At 48.3% G+C, this 20,651-nt stretch overlaps 1 protein-coding gene across 1 annotated transcript in view; it reads left to right on the forward strand.

Annotated features, from left to right (window-relative positions):
* Window positions 1-20,651, forward strand: part of LOC146007422 (uncharacterized) — a 98,027-nt gene that overhangs the window by 49,289 nt on the left and 28,087 nt on the right. The window contains exon 9 of the mRNA XM_083145772.1: window positions 17,517-19,004. Within this exon, the coding sequence (XP_083001898.1) occupies window positions 17,517-19,004 (1,488 nt within the window). The remainder of the gene's footprint in view (window positions 1-17,516; window positions 19,005-20,651) is intronic.

The raw sequence follows: 20,651 nt of genomic DNA on the forward strand, positions 1-20,651 counted from the left end.
ATCTCGAGCTATCGCCCCTCATTAGGTCATTGGCAAAGGGCAAATCCCCAGGACCTGATGGTTTCGGGGCTGAATTTTACCAAATAACTCATGATCAGATACTCCCCCATCTAACCTCCTTATTTAATTCCATGCTTTCGGGTAACTCCCCCCCCCAGATGGCTTTACTGAAGCTAGGATAGTGATATTCCCCAAACCTGGAAAAGATCCCTTGAAGGTACAATCATATAGGCCAATTTCTTTACTGAACCAGGATCTAAAACTTTTTACCAAATTACTTGCTCAAAGGCTGCAGAACATTTTACCTAGAATCCTTCATCCGGCTCAAAATGGCTTTGTGAGGGGGCGTACTTCCGTACACAATGTGAGAACGTTAATAGCCGCAATGCATAAGGCTCAACAGCTCTCTGCCAGAGACACTATTATAGTCAGCTGCGATGCCGAAAAGGCGTTTGATAGAGTTTCCTGGCCGCATATTCTTAGGGTCCTCCAGACACAGCAGTTTGGAGATGGATTCATGAATGTATTCCGTATGTTATACACTGTCCCCACTGCACACATAACGGTAAATGGTCTTAACTCCACAAACTTTTCACTAAGCAGGGGGACACGCCAAGGATGCCCGCTCTCGCCACTACTTTTTAATCTGGCCCTAGACCCACTAATCAGAGTCTTTTTTAAGGAAAAAACTTGGAGAGGTGTCCCTATTGGAAGGACTGAGATAAAAGCATCAGCTTTTGCCGATGATTTATTGCTATATATATAAGCAATCCAAAGGTGGCCTTAGTGGGCATACAACGAATTATGGCAGACTTTCATAAAGTATCTGGATTCTTAATAAACTTTGACAAAACCGAGGCACTAGCACTATACCCTGAGGCTACACAGGGATGGACCTATCAGTTTCCATTTCGATGGGCACGTGACCATTTAACTTATCTAGGTTTGAAATTTCCTAAACAAGTATCTGACATATATTCGACTAACTACACACATTTTATCTCTCAGCCGAAGGCAGACTTTACAAAGTGGCAACATTTGCCTCTCTCTTATTTGGGTCGCTGCCAGTTATACAGAATGATTTCCTTCCCACGCCTTCTCTACCCAGTCCAGATGCTGCCATATCTTATAAATAAACATGATGCCATGTTAATCAATAGAGCCCTCACGAAATTCATATGGGCAGGCAAACCCCCAAGAATTGCACTATTTAAGCTGCAACAACCCTTATCCTTAGGAGGTATCAACCTCCCTAATATTCAGGAATATGCATTAGCCTCTAATGTTAAATATGTTCTAGACTGGATACGGGGGACTAACCACTATGTTGACCTGGCCACAGACCAGGCATTTCTCCCAACCTCCTCACTAGTCACTCTCCTACATTCCCCAATGGGGACTATTGAACAGGCCATAAAAATCAACCCCTTATTGTTTACCCCTTACATGGCCTGGAGATCTATGAGGCAGCGATCTAAATTATGCAGTACACAATCTTTGTTCTTACCCCTAACTAATAACAGAGCTTTTCAGGAAGGTAATCCAGCAGAGGCAGAACTTTGGGAGGCAATGGAGTCATCTGCCGCCGGGCTCCTGCTCCCAAGGGGGCACTTCTCTTACCCTTCAAGTTTGATTCAGTTAATTGAAAGCAGTTGATATTGCTAATGTGGCTGACTCCCCTTCTAACCGCATTTTTGCAAGTGTCACACCCTGTATTAGATAGATTCCATGACCTTACTGGAGACAGGCACCTTACTGATTGAGCTATTAGGGGGGAACCAATACTTATCTTGCCTCCGGGCAACTGGGATGAACTTTCGCCACTGTAATCCAGACTTGATTTATGAAAGATGGTACAAACAGGGTTTACGACTGACATATCAGTTCCTTAATTCAGACCACACTACAATGGTCACACTCTCGGCTTTGAGGGAAAAGTTCCCAAATATCGACATCCCAATGTTTGCATATTTCCAGGTCAGAAGCTATATTACCAAGGCGCTATCCACCTTGCCAAAGACTGAACTCACCAATACCTTTAATAACCTGATAATGTCAAGTGAGGGCAGGTCAATATCAACCTCATCACTATACGATCTTCTTAGAAAGAAAATAGACCTCACGGTCAACACCACGGGGCTATCTAAATGGCAAGACACATCTCCGGGTCTTGGTACTTTAGATGTGATTAGACTTAGAGTTAGGCTTAATAAGCAGATGGTCTCTGCATCTTATGCAGAAATGCAATACAAAATTCTCCACAGGGCGTATTATACCCCTAAACTCAGATATATAACTGGAATATCGGACAATTCTAACTGCTTTAAATGTGCCGAATCAGATACAGAGATTACTCACTGTCTCTGGTCTTGCAGGGTGGTACAGACCTTTTGGAATGATGTGCAGACTTACATTTCGAATACCTTGCTCATTACGTTTAAAATTACCATGCCCTGGGCCCTGTGGAACTACTACGCCTCACCACTCGTCTCCAAACTCACTGCAGGCACACGACTCCTACTAGCTAGAATTGCCACAGCAGCAAAGAAAACCATTCTCTCAAGATGGATCCATGCTGAGAATATCTCGTTCACCTTATTTATGCCCAGGTTGATCTATATGTTTCAAATGGATTGGGTTGAATGTATGATAGACGTAGAGACCAGGGCTTCAAAATCTCCTATATATTTGGCTACATCTGTCACTCAAAGTGGGTGTCTGTGTCTATAACGCTCTGTTCCTGGACTTTCCTCTTAATGTGTGATTGCCTTCATCTGTGCTGAACACCTTTCTGAGAAATTAACCTGTTTAAAACAGGTGATGGCAATCATACATTAAGGGGAAGTCTAGAAACAGAGCATTGTGTCCCTCCTGGAGAGGGTCATGTTGGGAGGTATGTGACAGAGAACCAGCCCAGTGAGCCCACAGACAGTGCCAGACACCCACTGCCTTCCCATGTTGCCCAGCACTGCTACTCCACAGCCACCAGGTGAGCGCCCCCCTCCCGCGATTTGCGGCAAAACCTCCCCCCGCGCGCCCCCCCCCTCCCGCGATTCGCGGCAAAAACACCCGCTCCCCCGCGACCCCCCCTACCGCGATTCGCAGCAAAAACACCCCCGCGACCCCCCCTCCCGCGATTCGCTGCAAAAAGAACCCCCCCACGACCCCTCCCGCAATTCGCGGCATAACCACCACCCCGCGACCCCCCCCTCCCGCGAATCGCGGCAAACCCTCCCCCGTGACCCCCCCCCCGATTCGCGGAAAAAACACCCCCCCCGCGACCTCCCTCCCGCGATTCGCGGCAAAAAGAACCCCCCCTTGCACGATTGGCGGCACACCCCCTGTGACCCCCCTCCCACGATTCGCGGCACCCCCCCCCCGCAATTCGCAGCAGCCCCAGGATTAAATGGCACATGCAAAACACTGACATGGCTATGGTCGACAATAAAAAAGGTTGACATGAGTTTTTGAAGATTTATTTTTAATTTTTTTAATTTTTTCATATTCATTGTCATGTGTCGACATGGACACCAATGAAGTGGCACACTTATGTCAACATTTACATGTGTTGACCTTTCTGTGTTGATTTTTTCTTGTGGCGATTCGCGTCACACCCCCCCCGCAACCCCCCCTCCCGCGATTCGCGGCACCCCCCGTGCCCCCCCACCTCCCGCAATTCGCGGCAACCCCCCACCGGAACCCCTGTGAACCCCGCCCTCCCGCGATTCGCGGCACCCACCCCCGCGACCCCCCCTCCCGCAATTCGCGGCACCCCCCCGTGATTCTTGGCAGCTCCAGAATTAAATTGCACATGGAAAACACTGACATGGCTATGGTCGACAATGAAAAAGGTTGACATGAGTTTTTGAAGTTTTTTTGTCATTTTTTGAATATTTTCATATTCATTCTCATGTGTCGACATGGACACCAATGAAGTGGCACATTTACATGTGTTGACCTTTCTGTGTTGATTTTTTTCTTGTGGCGATTCGCGTCACACCCCCCGCAACCCCCCCTCCGGCGATTCGCGGCACCCCGGCACCCCCCCCCCGCGACCCCCCCCTCCCGTGATTCACGGCACACCCCCCGCGACCCCCCCTACCATGATTCGCCGCAACCCCCGCCCCCGTAACCCCCCTCCCGCGATTTGCGGCAACCCACCCCGCGACCCCCCTCCCGCGATTCTCTGCAATCCCTCCCCTCCCGCGATTCGCAGCATCCACCCCCCCACAACCCCCCCTCCTGCAATTCGCGGCACCCCCCGCGACTCCCCCCTCCTGCAATTCGCGGCACCCTCCGCGACCCCCCCTCCCGCGATTCGCGGACACCTAAGTTGCAATACAGGGCATCTTTCATACAATTCTAACCATATTTCTCATATACAAACGTTCACAAATTAAGGGGGCGCAGCCCCTTACGACGGTGTGAAGAGCGCCCGTAGGGCGCGATGAATCACCTAGTTTTTTAATATATGGCTACCCTACATAGCCACACTACCGACTGCTGAAAAAGACACTATAAGAAAAATTGTTCACTGGTCAACTTGGTATAACACTTCTATTTTAGAGACAGGCAATCCACCCTTCTAGAGGTTTGCCATAGATACTAAATTAGCTACCGTATCATACTCTACAACACGACAAGTACTCAGATAAATGACATTTCTATACCTTATAAACACATGTAATTGTAAGATGTACCTGTATTCCTAAGATAACACTGTTGAATGTATACGAAACACACGCAGTGCAATGTTTGTTGTATTTCTCTTCTTGCAAGATCAATAAAGATATATATATAAAAAAAAAAAAAGGCAGTATTTGTAGATTGTGCAGTCTGTTCAACTAACCCGCGGTAGGTACTATTTGTGGGGTTTATATAACCATCTCACCATATCAATTACAAACCCAATTGGCACATGTGTTTGCACATCATTTATCTATCTATATTTCAATCTTGAAGGGGCATGGATTTGAGTGGGCATCGTGGCTGTACCTTTCATGCATGAATGGGAAGGTCCAGCAGATCTTAGAGAACCGTTCCGATGGCCATGTTCCCAGTGTCAGGATGTGTCGGCATGGAGACACATCATACCACCATGCCCGGCAGGGGGGTTGTCACACACAGGCCAGGTGTACCCTCTGGCAGCCCACAGATACTACCATGGTGCTGAGTGGGTACACAGAGGTGGAAGGTGGTTCGCCATCAGGTCTGGTGGTCTTGTGCGGTCATCCTGAAGCAAGCGTCAGAAGGAAGTCAAGGCTGCCAGGGGCCCTGTCACCCTACTGTAAGGCCCCATTATAAAGTGGAATAGAATCCTAGTTTTGGCTCTGCCAAGGAAATAATCCTGGGTTGCTGTGACGTCCTATCCTTGTGCATTGCGATAATGAGATTGTGCATCGTCGTCTCTTTGCTGGAGTGATCGTGCACAACGGTATACACAATGTTACACAATCATTTTAACCCAACACTTTAACAAGAAGTGTTATCATTTGGCTGCTCAGACGGCATATATTAGGTTACTAGGTGATTCATCGCGCCCTACGGGCGCTCTTCACACCGTCGTAAGGGGCTGCGCCCCCTTAATTTGTGAACGTTTGTATATGAGAAATATGGTTAGAATTGTATGAAAGATGCCTGTATTGCAACTTAGGTGTCCGCGAATCGCGGGAGGGGGGGGTCGCGGAGGGTGCCGCGAATTGCAGGAGGGGGGGTCACGGGGGGTGCCGCGAATTGCAGGAGGGGGGGTTGTGGGGGGGTGGATGCTGCGAATCGCGGGAGGGGAGGGATTGCAGAGAATCGCGGGAGGGGGGTCGCGGGGTGGGTTGCCGCAAATCGCGGGAGGGGGGTTACGGGGGCGGGGGTTGCGGCGAATCATGGTAGGGGGGGTCGCGGGGGGTGTGCCGTGAATCACGGGAGGGGGGGTCACGGGGTGGGGTGCCGAGAATCACGGGGGGGTGTGTGTGTGCCGTGAATCGCGGGAGTGGGGGTTGCGGGGGGGGTGGGGGGGGTGTGACGCGAATCGCCACAAGAAAAAATCAACACAGAAAGGTCAACACATGTAAATGTTGACATAAGTGTGGCACTTCATTGGTGTCCATGTCGACACATGAGAATGAATATGAAAACATTCAAAAAATGAAAAAAAAAAACTTCAAAAACTCATGTCAACCTTTTTCATTGTCGACCATAGCCATGTCAGTGTTTTCCATGTGCAATTTAATTCTGGAGCTGCCGCGAATCGCGGGGGGGTGCCGCGAATTGCGGGAGGGGGGGTCGCGGGGGTGGGTGCCGCGAATCGCGGGAGGGGGGTTACGGGGCGGGGGTTGCGGCGAATCATGGGAGGGGGGGTCGCGGGGGTGTGCCGTGAATGACGGGAGGGGGGGTCACGGGGTGGGGTGCCGAGAATCGCGGGGGAGGTGTGTGTGTGTGTGCCGTGAATCGCGGGAGTGGGGGTTGTGGGGGGGGGGTGGGGGGGGGTGTGACGCAAATCGCCACAAGAAAAAATCAACACAGAAAGGTCAACACATGTAAATGTTGACATAAGTGTGGCACTTCATTGGTGTCCATGTCGACACATGAGAATGAATATGAAAATATTCCAAAAATGAAAAAAAAAACTTCAAAAACTCATGTCAACCTTTTTCATTGTCGACCATAGCCATGTCAGTGTTTTCCATGTGCAATTTAATTCTGGAGCTGCCGCGAATCACAGGGGGTGCCGCGAATTGCGGGAGGGGGGGTCGCGGGGTTGGGTGCCGCGAATCGCGCGAGGGCGGGGTTCACAGGGGTTCCGGTGGGGGGTTGCCGCGAATTGCGGGAGGTGGGGGGTCACGGGGGGTGCCGCGAATCGCGGGAGGGGGGGTTGCGGGGGGGTGTGACGCGAATCGCCACAAAAAAAAATCAACACAGAAAGGTCAACACATGTAAATGTTGACATAAGTGTGCCACTTCATTGGTGTCCATGTTGACACATGACAATGAATATGAAAACATTCAAAAAATGAAATAAATCTTCAAAAACTCATGTCGACCTTTTTCATTGTCGACCATAGCCGTGCCAGTGTTTTGCATGTGCCATTTAATCCTGGGGCTGCCGCGAATCGCGGGGGGTGCCGCGATTTGCGGGAGGGGGGGGGGGGTTGCGGGGGGTGGGTGCCTCGAATCGCGGGAGAGCGGGGTTATGGGGGTTCCGGTGGGGGGTTGCCGCGAATTGCGGGAGGGGGGGGGTCGCGGGGGGGGGTGCCGCGAATCGCGGGAGGGCGGGGTTCCGGTGGGGGGTTGCCGCAAATTGCGGGAGGTGGGGGGTCACGGGGGGTGCCGCGAATCGCGGGAGGGGGAGTTGCGGGGGGGTGTGACGCGAATCGCCACAAGAAAAAATCAACACAGAAAGGTCAACACATGTAAATGTTGACATAAGTGTGCCACTTCATTGGTGTCCATGTCGACACATGACAATGAATATGAAAAAATTAAAAAAATTAAAAATAAATCTTCAAAAACTCATGTCAACCTTTTTCATTGTCGACCATAGCCATGTCAGTGTTTTGCATGTGCCATTTAATCCTGGGGCTGCTGCGAATTGCGGGGGGGGGTGCCGCCAATCGTGCAAGGGGGGGGTCGCGGGGGGGTTCTTTTTGCCGTGAATCGCGGGAGGGAGGTCGCGGGGGGGGTGGGGTGTTCAGCAAATCGGGGGGGGGGTCACGGGGGAGGGTTTGCCGCGATTCGCGGGAGGGGGGGGTCGCGGGGTGGTGGTTATGCCGCGAATTGCGGGAGGGGTCGTGGGGGGGTTCTTTTTGCAGCGAATCGCGGGAGGGGGGGTCGCGGGGGTGTTTTTGCTGCGAACCGCGGTAGGGGGGGTCGCGGGGGAGCGGGTGTTTTTGCCGCGAATCGCGGGAGGGGGGGTGCGCGGGGGGGAGGTTTTGCCGCAAATCGCGGGAGGGGGGCGCTCACCTGGTGGCTGTGGAGTAGCAGTGCTGGGCAACATGGGGAGGCAGAGGGTGTCTGGCACTGTCTGTGGGCTCACTGGGCTGGTTCTCTGTCACATACCTCCCAACGGAATGGGATCATTCGTCAGACTGCATTTAGGTCTACAGTCATTAGGTCGACACCACTAGGTCGACTGGCAGGAAGGTCGACCTGACTTAAGGTCGACATGGGCCAAGGTCGACATGACTTAAGGTCGAATTTGCATAAAGGTCGACATGAGGAAGGTCGACTGGTCATAAGGTCGACATGGGTTTTTCACTGTTTTTTTTTTATCCGAATGTCGACACAGTCGACATGGACACAGTTGGCAATGAGAATCGGACGCTCGCTTCGCTCGCAATGCTTCGGGCACGGTGCCTCGCTGCGCTCGGCACACTATTTTATTCTCCCACCACGCCCTAGTGGATGGTAGGGCATGAAATACCGCCTGTCGGCACATGTCGGCTCAAAAAACAGTGAAAAACCCATGTCGACCTTATGACCAGTCGACCTTCCTCATGTCGACCTTTATGCAAATTCGACCTTAAGTCATGTCGACCTTGGCCCATGTCGACTTTAAGTCAGGTCGACCTTCCTGCCAGTCGACCTAGTGGGGTCGACCTAATGACTGTAGACCTAAATGCAGTCTGACGAATGACCGCATCCCCTCCCAACATGACCCTCTCCAGGAGGGACACAATGCTCTGTTTCTAGACTTCCCCTTAATGTATGATTGCCATCACCTGTTTTAAACAGGTTAATTTCTCAGAAAGGTGTTCAGCACAGATGAAGGCAATCACACATTAAGAGGAAAGTCCAGGAACAGAGCGTTATAGACACAGACACCCACTTTGAGTGACAGATGTAGCCAAATATATAGGAGACTAGTAAGCTCGCTCAAAGCAAAAGCTTTGAAAGCTGGTCTGCTCCCTTCTGTGTTTGTGCATGTGTGAGAAATAGCTGTAGTTTCACTTCCTGCCAGCAGATGTTTCCTAATCACACGGACACTAGACATACAGTATATACAGTATAGATGATTAGTGCAGGATGACAGTATAGACTCACTGTATACTGTTCATTCAATTCATTGTCTAGACCAGTGGTTCCCAAACTGTGCGCCTAGGCTCCCTGGGGGGCCTCGGGACACTTGCAGGGGTGCCTCGGGTTGGTGTTCCAGGACCAATTCAAATTATTTATGATCAATTATTTCTGGGCTAAACCAGTGCTGGTGGCTGCCAATCATAAAATGTGTACAATCAGAATTAAATCCTGCCCTTTACCACATAACTGAACCTAAGAAGCACATATAAACACAATCTACATTTGATATATATTTTTTGGGACCTAGGGGTGCCTTGGAAAAATTCTGATACTCTAGGGTGCCGTGATTAGAAAAAGATTGAGAACCCCTGGTCTAGACTCAGATCTGCGAGTGGAGGGGGGGGGGGGAGAATTATTTGATTGCGAGCGACCATCAAATTGTTTTTTGCCCATGCAGCCGCAAGCGAAGGGATGTGTGAGCATACACCTCCACTAGCATGCAAATGCGGGGATTCGCACGGGCGGCTGGCACTTACCTGGCGCGCAGACCTGAATCAGATCCTTTATTGTGTCAAATAATTTCTGTATCTTTTACTTGTTCCCACACCGTCCGATATACCATTTCTCCAGACTTGTATTGGTAGATCACCTATGACCATCTCCCGGGCTCTTTAGCGCCAATCACATTTACTTCCTGTTACTTGTATCCGCAGCTAGGGAAATGATGGCAACTGTCACCAAGAAACCGCGGCGATACCACCAGAAATGAGCCACCAGGTGTTACGAGACTTCCGACACCTACTACAGATGCTCGTCACACCTGAAGGCCCTGTCTGGACCATAACATATTCCATACAAGTGGAAATAAGCGGTATTCCTACCACGTGTAGATTATGTACTAATATCTTGCATAGCATTTCCCGTGCCTTTTTTGTTAACCTTTAACCTCTTGGAGGCTTTTTTATTTGTCTCGCTCTGAATAATGAGGTTGTTACATCTCCAATGCTGAGGGTAAAGTGAGGGTGTTGTGCCTAATCGCTCAATTTCCCAATAGCGATCAATACTGAATTAGGCCCTTTGTCAGATAAATTCTTCACTAGGAATCAGTCTTAAGCTGTGTACACACTGTGCAATATCGCTGGCAATATGGTCGCTGAGCGGAGAGTGCAATTGAGTGTCAAAAAGTGGGATATCCCAAAAAAGAGTGAAAAAAGTAATTTTGAAAAAAGGTGCGTGATGTGCAAAGACTGGGACTGCGGAGTGTTTATCAGTGGGGCCATAGTAAGTATATATATATATATATATGTGGAGCATTGTAATGTGTGTGTGAACTTGGTGAATTAGTGATATTTTTGGTGTTTGGAGTAGGTAAAGAGGAAAAAAGAATAAATGGGTGTGAATTTGAGTGGAGTTTTCTTGGGTACCATCCATTCAAGGATGGTGTGAAGGGAGTATGGATTTCCTTGCATTTGAATCTTGACTGATACGGTTTTATTTATATGCCAGAGGAATATAGGTGTGGGACTGTTTATTGGGTAAGAAATTGGATTGGTTGGCCATTTCTTATTATGTGGTTGATGTAATTTTGGTGACTCCATATTCTTTATCAGAGGAGCTCAGATGTTGGGATGGAGTGGTATGTTCTCCTTTTTGGTTACGTCAAAATAAGGTAAGTATTGGGTTTGAATATATAAACATATTTTCTTCCAGAACAGGTGGAATGGTAAAGAGTGTTCCTCTACAGGAAAGGTAGGTAGCTGTTATGCTCATTTAGACCTTTCGGTTGTAGGCAGTCCATTAGGAAGATCATTTTTGTTTAAATTTTTAACAGTTCCCTGTCTAGGTCACCTCCTTTAATTCCAAGTTGGACGTGTCTCATTCCAAAAACCTTCACACCTGTCGGATCATTGTTATGGATCTTCATAAAATGTCTGGCCACAGGAGTTTTTTTTTAAATTGGCTGAATCTTTTCGTATGGATGCAATATGTTCAAGTACCCGGACTTTGAGGGGCCTCTTCGTTTTGCCCACATAGATCTTACCGCATGGGCATTGGAGTTGGTAGATTACCCCATAGGTGGTGCATGTGATTAGGTTATGAATCTTCAATATTTTGTCAAACTTGTCCACAAATGTTTTGATTGGTGTCATGTAGATGCAAGCTTTGCAGCGTCCACATTTCTCAGAGCCTTGTTTTTTGGTTCCAGGCAGAGCTGGCTCGGCCAGGTGGCTGTGTACCAGTTGTACCACGAGTTCGTCGCTGCCGCGTGGAGCGCATCCGCAGTCGATCATGGTCTTGGCAACAGCAATTGAAGGCGTAGTGCGATCAATTTAGTAAAAACGATTAAGTCTTGATTCAATAGCGATATAGGCCGGTACGACGAGCCCAGAGTAGGATCCTTGACTGGTTTAGGTAAGACTATCACGCGTGCCTGGTTCAACCCCCATCGGAGCCTGCGCAAATGCTAATATTGATTTATATAAAGAGGTGAGACTTGGAACAATGGGCCTGATTCTGCTTGGTTTTCTAAGCAGCGGTGGTTTGCTGCATAGTGAGCCTTCTAACACCGGACGAGCGAATGCCCCCTGTCCAGCCAATATCCCAACCAGTCATATCTGAAGATAAATCTTACTAGTGTATGGGCACCTTTAGACTTGCTGCGTCCTGGTCCGAGAAGTGGGCGGGCGGCTGATGTCCGCCCCAGGAGCCAGCTCCCTGCCTGCGTTCGCATGGGGTCGCCCAGGAAACGCAGCCTGCTCACCTCCATCCTGCAGAACTATCTATCAGCAGAACAGAAGGGATTGTCTAAACAAACTATAGTGCCTGTGGCTGTTACAATCTGTCCCCGGTTAACCCTTTGAGTTCCAACATATCCGCAAAGAAAACGCCAGCGTCCCTCACATTTGTTATATAAATTCAAATAAATAATGTGTTTAAAAAAGATATTTCCTATATAAGGAACATTACAGGTCATTGTGAAGAATACGAAGGTTTGCTTGGCAATGTTCACACCTATTTTGACAAATTCACTTGACACTCAAAGGGTTAAATACGATAAGGCCCATACACACTAGGTTAGACCGTAAGAATGATGTTCAATACCGTTAAGGTCCCCCATACACTATGCGATTTGAGATCGGCCCAAATAGCAGGTATTTGGCGTACTTTGATGCACGTTCCCGTGATTGGACCCAGGAATCATGCATGCAGGAGAAGTTGTATAGTATACAGGGCCTTTAGTGGTATCTCCCGGATCTGCAGAACATGCAGGTTGTTGGCTATATAGCCAAATTGACCTGAATGTTCAGCAGATTGGAGGGGTCATTTATGATGGACGGGAGCCTCTTGGGGCAAACAACACCCTTAAATTTGGGCCCGTACCACTGCGCTATGGGGAGAGCGGTCCCTCTGCAGCCTGTGACACCTGGTGCGGAGCTCCCATTCACTCCATATTTAATTCTACAACGTTCTCTCTTTGCCGCTGCCACTGGATACAACTCGGTTCTTTGTAGAGAGGCAGGGTAACAGCGCTATTGCCCTCCGATCGGTCACTGCCGTGTGTCCCTGGATAGTAGGGATGGACATTGCATTGCGATGTTTCTCAACCGTCAATGTTTTTTATACAATGGTACCATTCACTAGCGGCGTGCTGTTGTCATCCATCCCTACCTGTTAGCGCCGCTAACCGCCATTTATACTCTGTCACGGCAGCCCCAGGCTCCTGCTTACAATGTACTTTGGGTCTAGACCAGTGTTGGGGAACCTTCGGCCGTCCAGCTGTTGGTGAACTACACATCCCCATACCTCCCAACTTTTGAAGTTGGGAGGTCGGGACGTTCGCGCGGGGGCGTGGCCTCACGGGGTGATGCGAACTCCGGCCACGCCCCGTTTTCGCCGCTCGTCGGCGCTGAATAGACGCTGTGCGCATGCGCACAGCGTCTATTCTCGGCAAGCTGGGGGGCTCCCAACTGTCCCCCCCCACCGCGGGACAATGGCGGCCCCGGGCGGGATGCGGGAACGTCCCCGAATATCGGGACGTTCCCGCGGAAATCGTGACAGTTGGGAGGTATGCATCCCAGCTTGCCCTGCTACATTTTTTTGCTAATTGGCCATGCTAAAACTGTAGCAGGGCATGCTGGGATGTGAAGTTCAACAACAGCTGGAGGGCCGAAGGTTCCCCACGCATGTCCTAGACCAGTGGTAGCCAACTCAAGCCTACGAGAGCTACCAACAGTTCACATTTTCCAGACAACCTAGCTGCTGCACTCATTAATTACTGACACATTTTAAAAGATACACAGATGGAGCTAATTAGCTCACTTGTGATTCTGTGAGGAGACCTGCAAAACATGCACTGTTGGTAGCTCTCGAGGACTAGGGTTGGCTACCCCAGTCCTAGACATTTGGCTGTCCCTATGCCTATAAATTACATATTATAAATATAATAATTAATAACTATATAAATATAATTTTATATATATGTAAAACACTCACTCACATACCTCCCAACATGACTCTCTCCAGGAGGGACACAATGCTCTGTTTCTGGACGTCTCCCTTAATCAATGATTGCCATCACCTGTGGTGACACCTCTCATCCATTAACCTGTGTGAAACAGGTGATGGCAATCATACATTATGAGGGAAGTCCAGAAACCGAGCAATGTGTCCCTCCTGGAGAGGGCCATGTTGGGAGGTATGCATGCACACATCAATTCATGTGACATTTTACACAAACATCTATGCAGACTATAAGAACATGGCCGCCTCGCACTCTAATGTAGGACAGCAGTAGACAGTGACTTGTTCCTCTAGTGATGAAGCTGTGAGAGGTCACGTGCTGGTTTATGCTAATTAGCAGACATGCTTCTTTATTGGGGCCGCCTCATTTGCTCCCCTGCACGCCGATCACAGTACTGGAGGGGTGACAGGGGCGGGGCTATGTACAAGGCTGTACAGCGTCCATATCCGGGTCACAGTCTGACTCCCGACCCAGCTGGAAGCTGCAGCAGGTATGCTATAACTTATTGTTATACAGGTGAAGCAGTCTCTGGTGCTGCATTATCCTTATACAGATGGATCAGATTCCAGTGTTTTATATATAATATATATATATATATATATATATATATATATATAAATAATTAGTACAGGTGGAGCAGTCGCTGGTGCTGCCTTATCCTAATATAGATGAGTCAGATACCAGTGTTCTATTATACAGTACAGGTGGAGCAGTCTCTGGTGCTGCATTATCATCATACAGATGGATCAGATCCTAGTGTTTTGTACAGGTGGAGCAGTCTCTGGTGCTGCATTATCATCATACAGGTGGACCAGGTTCCAGTGTTATATATAGTACAGGTGGAGCAGTCTCTGGTGCTGCATTATCATCATACAGGTGGAGCAGTCTCTGGTGCTGCATTATCATCATACAGGTGGGGCAGTCTCTGGTGCTGCATTATCATCATACAGATGGATCAGATGCCAGTATAATATAAAGTACAGGTGGAGCAGTCTCTGGTGCTGCATTATCATACAGATGGATCAGAGATGGGCAGCACGTGTAATGGTTAGCATTACTGCCTCACAGCACTGAGGTCATGGGTTCCATTCCCACCATGGCCCTAACTGTGCGGAGTTTGTATATTCTCCCTGTGCTTGCGTGGGTTTCCTCCGGGTACTCCGGTTTCCTCCCACAATCCAAAAATATAGTGGTAGGCTAATTGGCTCCAAACAAAATTAACCCTAGAATGTCTGTGTGTGTGTGTACATGTGGTAGGGAATATAGATTGTAAGCTCCACTGGGGCAGGGACTGATGGGAATGTTCAAATATTCTCTGTACAGCGCTGCGGAATATGTGTGCGCTATATAATAACTGGTAATAATATTCTCTGTAAAGCGCTGCGGAATCTGTGTGCGCTATATAATAACTGGTAATAATATTCTCTGTACAGCTCTGCGGAATATGTGTGCGCTATATAAATAACTGGTAATAATATTCTCTGTACAGCGCTGCGGAATATGTGTGCGCTATATAATAACTGGTAATAATATTCTCTGTACAGCGCTGCGGAATATGTGTGCGCTATATAAATAACTGGTAATAATAATCTCTGTACAGCGCTGTGGAATATGTGTGCGCTATATAAATAACTGGTAATAATATTCTCTGTACAGCGCTGCGGAATATGTGTGCGCTATATAATAACTGGTAATAATATTCTCTGTAAAGCGCTGCGGAATATGTGTGCGCTATATAATAACTGGTAATAATATTCTCTGTAAAGCGCTGCGGAATATGTGTGCGCTATATAATAACTGGTAATAATAGTCTCTGTACAGCGCTGCGGAATATGTGTGCGCTATATAATAACTGGTATTAATATTCTCTGTAAAGCGCTGCGGAATATGTGTGCGCTATATAATAACTGGTAATAATAGTCTCTGTACAGCGCTTCGGAATATGTGTGCACTATATAAATAACTTAATAATATTCTCTACACAGCACTGTGGAATATGTGTGCGCTATATAATAACTGGTAATAATATTCTCTGTACAGCGCTGCGGAATATGTGTGCGCTATATAAATAACTGGTAATAATATTCTCTGTACAGCGCTGCGGAATATGTGTGCGCTATATAATAACTGGTAATATTCTCTGTACAGCGCTGCGGAATATGTGTGCGCTATATAATAACTGGTAATAATATTCTCTGTACAGCGCTGCGGAATATGTGTGCGCTATATAATAACTGGTAATAATATTCTCTACACAGCACTGTGGAATATGTGTGCGCTATATAATAACTGGTAATAATATTCTCTACACAGCACTGTGGAATATGTGTGCGCTATATAATAACTGGTAATAATATTCTCTGTACAGCGCTGCGGAATATGTGTGCGCTATATAAATAACTGGTAATAATATTCTCTGTACAGCGCTGCGGAATATGTGTGCGCTATATAATAACTGGTAATAATATTCTCTGTACAGCGCTGCGGAATATGTGTGCGCTATATAATAACTGGTAATGATATTCTCTGTACAGCGCTGTGGAATATGTGTGCGCTATATAATAACTGGTAATAATATTCTCTGTAAAGCGCTGCGGAATATGTGTGCGCTATATAATAACTGGTAATAATATTCTCTGTAAAGCGCTGCGGAATATGTGTGCGCTATATAAGAATCAGGTAATAAATAAATAAAGAGTCCAGTGTTTTCTATATAGATAAAAACAGATAAGCACATACCAAAATTCTGGCCACTCAATCTGGGAGGGGCAGCCCACGTCGACACAACACAGACGGTGCGCCACCATCATATAGGTAAGGAGTGTGTGGGCGGCGCAAAGGTAAATCCAGCTCTTCCCCTTATAATTAATTGGCAAGATTCGGTACTTGTGTACTATCACGGCGCCCATGGCATTGCAGACCATAAGGCATGCGATGTTATGCGATGCGACGCGATTGGCACCCGATGGTATACAATTTAAAATTGTATACCATTGTATATGGCATACAATGCGATTTTAAATTGTATAAGCACCTTAATGGGGGCTTACAATGTAAATGCACCCCCACTCCACCCCCACTATGAACGTGTACCCGAAGCGTGGCGAGCGGCGGTGGTACGCGTCCTACAACTTTTTCATACCCCCACTATCTACGACGGCGTGGAGTTGATTTTATATAGTGTGGCAAGCGCAGCGAGCCACCGAGCCCGAAGCGTGGGGAGCAGACGCGGAATACATGTAAAGTAATACGCGTCCCCTCGCGGGGCACGCTGCGCTCGCCACGCTTCGGGCTCGGTGGCTCGCTACGCTCGCCACACTATATAAGATCAACTCCACGCCGACGTGGATAGTGGGGGTATGAAAGTACCGCATCGCAGTGCATCGGGTGTATTACTGACACAGGGACCTGACTGGGGAGGTGGGGGGGTCTGGGAGCGTCACAGTGACATCACTCTTATCTCTATTACTGACACAGGGACCTGACTGGGGAGGTGAGGGGTCTGGGTGCGTCACAGTGACATCACACTTACCTCTATTACTGACACAGGGACCTGACTGGGGAGGTTGAGGGGGTCTGGTAGCGTCACAGCGACATCACTTTTATCTATTAAGGAACAAGAGGTCTATTAAAAACCCTTGTTGTTTACTAGTATTATCTAATTCAGCATTAAATGTTCATGTATACCGTCTCTCAACATACCCTCAAATTATTTTACTATGACCGAAGTTAAGCTTACTGTTCTATAGTTTCTGGGTCGTCTCTTTTTTCCTTTTTTAAATATCGGTACTATTTTTGCTAATCTTCAGTCCCTTGGAACAATACCAGAAGGATTATCCAAACATGGTCTCCCCAAATACCAAAGTGACCTCTCTAAATGATCTGTAGAGAAGCTAGGTGTGATTATACCCTGATATTCTTTCTTTATTGTCTTATTAATCTACATTAATTTTTTTTATTATTATTTTGTGTGTTTCTTAGGGTTAAGATCTGACTGGTAATAAGGTAGAAGATATAGAGAGTGAAGAGACATATGTGATGGATATGAAGGCAGAAGATACAGAGGGAGGAGAGACATATTTGACTAATAGGAAGGCAGGTACAGAAGGAGAAGAAGGCCCAGATGTGACTGATATAAAGGTAGAAGTAATAGAAGAAGAAGAAGAGACGTATGTGACTGATATGAAGGCAGAAGATACAGAGGGAGAAGAAGAGACGTATGTGACTGATATGAAGGCAGAAGATACAGAGCGAGAAGAAGAGACGTATGTGACTTATATGAAGGCAGAAGATACAGAGGGAGAAGAAGAGACGTATGTGACTTATATGAAGGCAGAAGATACAGAGGGAGGAGAAGAGACGTATGTGACTGATATGAAGGCAGAAGATACAGAGGGAGAAGAAGAGACGTATGTGACTGATATGAAGGCAGAAGATACAGAGGGAGGAGAAGAGACGTATGTGACTGATATGAAGGCAGAAGATACAGAGCGAGAAGAAGAGACGTATGTGACTGATATGAAGGAAGAAGATACAGAGGGAGAGGAAGAGACGTATGTGACTGATATGAAGGCAGAAGGTACAGAGGGAGGAGAAGAGACGTATGTGACTGATATGAAGGCAGAAGGTACAGAGGGAGAAGAAGAGACGTATGTGACTGATATGAAGGCAGAAGATACAGAGGGAGAGGAAGAGACGTATGTGACTGATATGAAGGCAGAAGGTACAGAGGGAGGAGAAGAGACGTATGTGACTGATATGAAGGCAGAAGGTACAGAGGGAGGAGAAGAGACGTATGTGACTGATATGAAGGCAGAAGATACAGAGGGAGAAGAAGAGACGTATGTGACTGATGTGAAGGCAGAAGATACAGAGGGAGAAGAAGAGACGTATGTGACTAATATGAAGGCAGAAGATACAGAGGGAGAAGAAGACACGTATGTGACTGATATGAAGGCAGAAGGTACAGAGGGAGGAGAAGAGACGTATGTGACTAATATGAAGGCAGAAGATACAGAGGGAGAAGAAGACACGTATGTGACTGATATGAAGGCAGAAGGTACAGAGGGAGGAGAAGAGACGTATGTGACTAATATGAAGGCAGAAGATACAGAGGGAGAAGAAGAGACGTATGTGACTGATATGAAGGCAGAAGGTACAGAGGGAGGAGAAGAGACGTATGTGACTGATATGAAGGCAGAAGGTACAGAGGGAGGAGAAGAGACGTATGTGACTGATATGAAGGCCGAAGATACAGAGGGAGGAGAAGAGACGTATGTGACTGATATGAAGGTAGAAGATACAGAGGGAGGAGAAGAGACGTATGTGACTGATATGAAGGCAGAAGGTACAGAGGGAGAAGAAGACCCAGATGTGCCTCATATAAAAGCAGAAGTAATAGAAGGAGAAGATGAGCAGTATATCAGGGGTGATTTGCAATGTAAAGAGGAAATTCCTACAGGAATCAGCACAGGTGAGTAATAATCACGAAGTACAGAATAGAGTCACAAATGCTTTGTACTATATGGACAAAAGTATTTGACTACACATCTTAATGATTGAATTCAGGGTTTCCAATGGAAAAGGTTCCCATAGGCGAGCAGCTGCATGCCAGCCTCACGTCACTAAGTCCAATGCCAAGCATCGGATGGAGTGGTGTATCGCACAGACACTGGACTGTGGAGCAGTGGGAGCGTGTTCTGTGGGGTGACTGATCACGCTTCTCTGTTTGGCAGTCAGATGGCGGATACTGGGAGAACGTTACCTGCCTGACAGCATTATCCAACTGTGAAATTTGGCTGAGGAGAGATAATGGTACAGGGGCTGGTGGGGGAGGGATAATGGTACAGGAGCTGGTGGGGGAGGGATAATGGTACAGGAGATGGCGGGGGAGGGATAATGGTACAGGAGCTGGTGGGGGAGGGATAATGGTACAGGAGCTGGTGGGGGAGGGATAATGGTACAGGAGCTGGTGGGGGAGGGATAATGGTACAGGAGATGGCGGGGGAGGAATAATGGTACAGGAGCTGGTGGGGGAGGGATAATGGTACAGGAGATGGCGGGGGAGGGATAATGGTACAGGAGCTGGTGGGGGAGGGATAATGGTACAGGAGCTGGCGGGGGAGGGATAACGATATGGGGGCTGGAGGAGGAGGGATAATGGTACGAGGGCTGGCAGAGGAGGGATGATGGTACGGGAGCAGGCAGAGGAGGGATAAAGGTAGGGGGCTGGTGGAGGAGGTATAACGGTACATGGGCTGGTGGAGGAGGGATAACGGTACATGGGCTGGTGGAGGAGGTATAACGGTACGGGGACTGGTGGAGGAGGGATAACGGTAAGGGGGCTGGTGGAGGAGGGATAACGGTACGGGGACTGGGGGAGGAGGGATAACGGTACGGGGGCTGGTGGAGGAGGGATAATGGTACGGGGGCTGGTGGAGGAGGGATGATGGCTAGGGGGCTGGTGGAGGAGGTATAACGGTACATGGGCTGGTGGAGGAGGGATAACGGTATGGGGGCTGGCCGAGGAGGGATAACGGTACGGGGGCTGGTGGAGCAGGAGGGATAACGGTACGGTAACAGTACATGTGCTGGAGGAGGGATAACGGTACGGGGGCTGGTGGAGGATGGATAACGGTACGGGGACTGGTGGAGGATGGATAACGGTACGGGGGCTGGTGGAGGAGGGATAATGGTACGGGGGCTGGTGGAGGAGGGATGATGGCTAGGGGGCTGGTGGAGGAGGTATAACGGTACATGGGCTGGTGGAGGAGGGATAACGGTATGGGGGCTGGTGGAGGAGGGATGATGGTACAGGGGCTGGTGGAGCAGGAGGGATAACGGTACGGTAACAGTACATGTGCTGGTGGAGGAGGGATAACGGTACGGGGGCTGGTGGAGGATGGATAACGGTACGGGGGCTGGTGGAGGATGGCTAATGGTACAGGGCTGGTGGAGGAGGGATAATGGTACGGGAACAGGCGGAGGAGGGATAAAGATAGGGGGCTGGTGGAGGAGGTATAACGGTACGGGGACTGGTGGAGGAGAGATAACGGTATGGGGGCTAATGGAGGAGGGATAACGGTACGGGGACTGGTGGAGGATGGATAACGGTACAGGG

The sequence above is a fragment of the Crinia signifera genome, chromosome 6 (assembly GCF_055691185.1).
Source record: "Crinia signifera chromosome 6, ASM5569118v1, whole genome shotgun sequence".
Lineage (NCBI taxonomy): Eukaryota > Metazoa > Chordata > Amphibia > Anura > Myobatrachidae > Crinia > Crinia signifera.